The sequence below is a fragment of the Tasmannia lanceolata genome, unplaced genomic scaffold (assembly GCF_043159265.1).
Source record: "Tasmannia lanceolata isolate RefF3 unplaced genomic scaffold, GAP_Taslan_0.1 ptg000002l, whole genome shotgun sequence".
NCBI lineage: Eukaryota > Viridiplantae > Streptophyta > Magnoliopsida > Canellales > Winteraceae > Tasmannia > Tasmannia lanceolata.
This window is the reverse complement of record NW_027518679.1, coordinates 28,806,904-28,812,617: the sequence shown is the minus strand read 5'-3', so window position 1 is coordinate 28,812,617 and position 5,714 is coordinate 28,806,904. Positions and strand designations below refer to the sequence as shown.

The window sequence follows — 5,714 nt, the reverse complement described above, 5'->3', positions numbered from 1 at the left end:
GGTTGAACCCAACCCGAATTGCACGCCTACCTCCTATAACCTAAGAAAGTTAAATACACCTGGAAAATACTTAAAACTTAAAATATGGGCCTTAGAATGGTCTCCATCACTCCGTATTCTTAATAACATAGCAGGAGTCAAGAGAGTCGACAAGAGGTGTCTGAGCAATCTCTCTATCAAAGAAGTTATGCCTAAAATTTAGCTTCCATGTTACAATTTGCTACTCCCTCGCTCTGAATTCTTCATTTGCCTGAGTAGCCTTGGTATGGCTGGATTGAGCTATCTAGAAAAATTGAAACTATTTTGGCCATGACCACTTCAAGATAATTTTTGAAAAATAATGCTATCTTGAAAGCCGTTACATATCTTTGGCTATCCATTGTTATAAATCTTCATAAATAAAGTTGTGAAATGTAATTCCTTCCATTGGGGAAGTTTGATACTTTTTTAAAAACCACAGATTGCTTTAGAAACTATAAATACCATGTCCTAAAATCCACAGCATTTTTCATCACATGGAGCTAAAGGCTATTCCGGGACATGATTCTCTAAGAGTTTTCATCCATTAAACAAGCAAAATTTATTTAAATAAACTATCAAATTGCTTCATTATAGAGCAGACCACATTTCAATTCCATTTAACAGGATAGCCCAGCCAACTGGTAAGACCTTTTAGATAACTAATGACATGTAGAAAAGGATGAAAAAGTACATATACTACGAATGCAACTTAAAACTGAAGAGTTTGTTCCTGTTTTATACACCCAAAGGTCTAAGATGAATAGGAAGGCCAAACTCTGGCTGAAGAGTGAGTTTCTCTGCTGGCGCGTGTTTATACTGTGGGGAGAGGGTGAAGGAGAACCTCTGAAGGGTCATGGCTAGCACCATCTTTGCTTCCAACATTGCGAAATTCTGCCCAATGCAGGTTCTTGGACCAAGAGAGAATGGCATTAGAGCATTAGGATGTTTTGCTGCTTTTGAGACCCCATCTGTGAATCTCAATGGCTTGAATTCATTTGCATCCTCACCCCAATATTTCTTGTTGGTGTGGATTATTTGCAACGGAATTGTTATAACTGTGCCCTTTGGGATCATCAACTTTCCCAACATCATATCACTAGATGCCTTTCTGGTCATATAAATCGCCGGACCATAGAGCCTCAGGGTTTCCATAATTACCATGTTCACCTACAAAATTTATCAACATTGTGCTTAATATAAAATAAACAAAACTATTGTAAGTCTGTAATTTGTAAAGTGTATTGATATTGTTTTCCATCCCTTTGTTCTTATCAGTTTGTGCTTTAGGTATGTGGAAAAATAAAAAAAATCTAAAATCATCTTACCAATTTTAATTTGTTGAGCTTATCTGCATCTGGAATTTCCATCCCACATTCCCTCAATACCTCCTCTCTGAGTCTCTCCTGCCATTCTGGGTATAAGCTTAACAAGAACATAGTCCAAGTTAGTAAATTAGCTGTGGTATCATGCCCTGCAAAGAAGAATGTCTTGCACTCATCCATGATTTCCTTCATGTTTAGCTTCGGGTCCCCTTTCTGCCTATCAGAGCCAGTCTCTGACATTCCCATCATCAACCCAAGTAGATCATTCCCATAGTTTCCATCCTTGGAATTTAGCCTACTCTCTATTATATGTGCAAGTGTATTCCTCATTCTTCTATTGAGTTTCCATATATGAAGGTTCCACCTAGTAGGAAGATACCTGCAATTAAAAAATGTCGATATTATCATGTAAAGTTCTTCTCTAGAATAAAATTGAATCTACGGATTCTGTTTACCACGCGGATTTGAAATATTTAAAAAGAGGAAGGGACTGAGGTAATTACTGGCTACCAGGGATGATGATATCATTACTAGAGTCTGTGGCCAATTGTTGAAGCTCTCTTTGCACCTCAAAGACTTCCCTTCCTTCATTGAAACTACTACCAAAGGCAGTATGACAGATTATGTCTGCAGTCAGCTCCTGAAACTCGATATTCATCTCTATTTCTTTACATTGTTCCTTGTCTTGAATCACCAAATCTTGCCACCGATCAAGCATCGATAAAGCGCAGGACGCCATTCTCTTGGTCATCACCTATCAAATGAAAAGCAATAGCCATGGAGGATTAAACTTGGTTTTTTATATCATCTCAGACTCTGAGCTTTAGTTTTAATACCACAACTACATCCCAGTCTATGTTTTCTAAGAGTCATGAAACAGATTTAAAGAGGTAATTTTGTGAAAAAAGAAGATGGATATCTGACATTGAGGTTAAATTCAGTACACAAGTTAATACTAATGGAATCTATTTTTTATCTGTTTCAACTTCAAGATGTTAAACATAAAAAAATGTCATAGAAAGGGAAATATATTGAAAATGAAAAACCCAACATCTAAGGCAACAGACAAGTGACTCAACCATCGTGTAAATGGTGCAGAAAGAGTGACTATAAGACCAAAGAAAATTGGTACCTATGTTCTCTTGAGCTTAAGATCTTAATAGACTTTACAAGTCTTATAAGGCAAAAACTGGGTACCAATCTGACATTGAGCTTAACATGTTGATGAAATGTACAAGTATTTTAACAGTCACGAGAAAAAAAACTTTTGAAGGGAAATAGGCTCACGAGGAAAAAAAACTTTAGAAGGGATCTCACCTTGAGCTTGTCTATGTTGAAAGCAGGGTTGACAGCCCTTCTATGCTTAACCCATTCCGATCCCTCAACCATAACCAATCCCTTCCCCATCAGGGCTGATATTGAAGGCCTTGGCTTAGGTTTGGTGAAAAAACCAAACTTGGTTGACAGTATTTCTTTGGCAAGATCAGGTTCAGTTATGCAGATCCTTGGTTCTGTCCCAAAAAAGTAAAAAAACTTCTCTCCTGCATGGTAAATTAAACTACAGTCAATCTCAAAGAATAATCATATTCATTTATCTAACCCAAATCCTCTAGAGATTAGCACAAATATAAGAGTACCATGTAATTTCACACACAAAAACCATGTAGAAAAAAGCATTTGGATGTTTAATGTTGGGTGGAGTAGAAGAAAGCAATTACTGTATATAATTACCATTATATTAAGTTAATTGGCAACGTTTCATAAATAGCTGGCTTTTGACAAATGGTCAATGAGCTTGGCCTTAGCCAACTTTTCAAATACAGATTGACTGGCCCGTTGACACACTCATGGCCCCAACAAAGGTTTATATTTTGAATTTTGATAAGTTGACTACACAAATCTAGAAGATTTACTTTTTTTTTACATGATTGTAAATTTGGAATAGCCTTTGGCAGCTGGTTAAAACAAACGAGGTGAGTTCGTCCCATTATCAAAACATGGTTAATTAAGCAGATATCAGCTCCCTGTTTTGATTTATTATGTTTAAAGTTTTGGGCATTTTTTGATTTTTTTAGTCTGATACGCCTTTCTAAGAACTTAACCCCATTTTACCTTGGCCGCGTTCTTTATCTTGGTCCGTGTTTTGCCTTACAAAGTCAATCAAAAGTCTTTGACACCAAATCTATTATGATTGGGTTTGGCCGTGTTTTGGAAAGCATCCGCATTTTTAATGTACAAAAAGAGGGGGAAAAACAGAGAGAGATGATGCCCACCATTCGTTTTTGATAGGCGTAAAACCAACCATTCTGTAACATGATAAGAGAATAGAAGAGAAGAGAGTATGACCATACCATATTGTGAGGACCATTTCGAGTAGTGGGGTGAGACCCTAGGTGTGATGTCATGACAATGAGTATCCATTACCATCTCCTCTGCATTCTTCTTCAGGCTCTTGATTTCCTCTAAAGAACCTGACATGAATGAGTATTGGGGTCCTCTTACTCCTTGCTTTGCAAATGATTTTGTTAAGGAATAAGGCCTCCATAAGAGAACTTTGAAGAGTCTCCACAGCCTTGATATCAGCAACACTACGAAAACCGCTTGAAATATGCCAACAAAACCCATCTCTATAGAGTGAGAGATGTTCTCAATTGTTTGATGGATTATATGAAGTATTGCTAGTATTTATAGGCAGGATTTCATGCTTGGCTGTCTATGTAAGGACGGTAGTGATGTTTGAATGACAAATTTTTGGCCCACAGACAAAAAGAGAGACATAGAAAGAGACAGTGTGAGAGGGAGCACCATTCCTAAGTTGTCAAACTAATCTTTTCCTGTGTCACACATCTAGAAGGACGGAATCTCAATAATATATTTCTAGAAGATTGGTAATACATGCAGGCAAAAGAAACACATAGTTGGACCCATAGCTAGCAAAACTTCATTTCAAACAACATGTTTTTCAGGGGAAAAAGATCCGGTTTAGAAAATAAAGAAAATGGTGAAATTGACCATGATTTGGTCAATTTCAAATTGATTTTTGCAATCTGGAGTTTCATGCCCTCTATCTTCTTGCCCGCTTGTCACTAGAGAGCTCTCGTCTTTTTTCCAAATAAAAAAAAAATCTCGTCCTTCTATTAGTCAAGTGATAGAGAAGTTCCTGTGAGGGTGGGTCCACATGTCTCAATGAAACTTATGTCTACAGTCTACCTAGTACTTCCGTGCTTCGTTCTCCCTTCTAGAGAAAAAAGAAAGAGAGAGATGGAGAGAGACCATACGCGGGGCTCTAAGGATTAGACAGTTGGCTTGCACATGTGGTCATGATTGTTTTAGTACTGTAAAAACTCGTGGGGACAAGGGATATTTGGGTTTACCTGCTCTTCTAGAACTAGAACACTATATTAGTGAGATTCATTCATTCACTACATGCATATACGGAATTGATATATCCACGCCCTTTTCTTCCTTGTGCCACCCCTTGTAGTGTAAAAAGAGTAGTACCTGGCAAGAAATGGGGGCGGATGTATCACTATCCATGCACATGCTACCAAGGTAAATATAATAAGTGGGCCATGATACTAAAACAAGTACATGGTCATAAGGTTAGAGTACAATGTGTTAAACCATAAATTACTATGTAATTAATGCGGAACTTACCTCTGGCCATGGCGATTAGATCATATGATTGTGAATTCCCTTGAACCGACGGTTGAAACCACAAACTTCAATGCGCCACCAACAATGAAAGAGTTTTCTTATAATCTGTAGAAGATCTTAGGGCTCGATCGTTGGAATCGTAGGAACAATTTTCCTCTCAGATTAGGGACCCTCTTTACATGGAAACTTCAGTTATAAACTACGCATGTTCTTCCATAAAGAACAACACATATTTGTAGGATTTGGGACTGTGTGTTTTTTGCTTCCCACCACACCTCAAACACTTAGTCTTTTATTAATTAAAATCACTTTGGGACTTATCTATAGACTCCCTTTGTAAATACAACTTTAGTAGATAAGCCCTCTAGTAGAATCCAAAACATTTTTCCTGTGTGGGTCCCAACGTGGGCCACACAAAAAATGCCAACATTCTCCCACTTGGTCCACATTGGTATATATTCACAAAGCAACTTAGAGTCTTAAATACTTATTTTGAAAACTTTATGGCCATAGTTTTAGAAAATCTTCAATCCAAAATATCTTTAACTTTATCTTTATTGTACACCCTTATAGTGTATCTCAAATGTACGAATCATAGCGGCATACACCTCCAACAGGAAATGTCCACCTTTATCTGTCATTAGGGAGAGTCTGTTTTATCAAACCTTAATGCGTACACACTTTATGTATTGTATATGTATAAAACATGTAAAC

The 5,714-nt window shown here is 37.3% G+C and overlaps 1 protein-coding gene across 1 annotated transcript; it reads right to left on the bottom strand.

The window, feature by feature from the left end:
* Positions 1-637: 637 nt before the first annotated feature.
* Positions 638-4,019, bottom strand: LOC143856045 (cytochrome P450 709B1-like). The gene is made up of 5 exons (XM_077366103.1): positions 3,695-4,019; positions 2,661-2,884; positions 1,847-2,097; positions 1,347-1,722; positions 638-1,188 (listed from the first exon to the last, which is right to left on the bottom strand). Exons 1-5 carry the CDS (start codon positions 3,966-3,968, stop codon positions 757-759), a joined length of 1,557 nt encoding a protein of 518 aa, XP_077222218.1. The 5' UTR covers positions 3,969-4,019; the 3' UTR covers positions 638-756.
* Between the last annotated feature and the right edge of the window lie 1,695 nt (positions 4,020-5,714).

Bases quoted from the DNA above. Each gene is read 5' to 3' on its own strand.
- LOC143856045 (XM_077366103.1), bottom strand. From the start codon at position 3,968: ATGGGTTTTGTTGGCATATTTCAAGCGGTTTTCGTAGTGTTGCTGATA. The intron at 2,098-2,660 runs GTGAGATCCCTT...TTCATTTGATAG, and splicing joins TCAACATAGACAAGCTCAAG to GTGATGACCAAGAGAATGGC. The intron at 1,723-1,846 runs GTAATTACCTCA...TTTTAATTGCAG, and splicing joins ATCATCATCCCTGGTAGCCA to GTATCTTCCTACTAGGTGGA.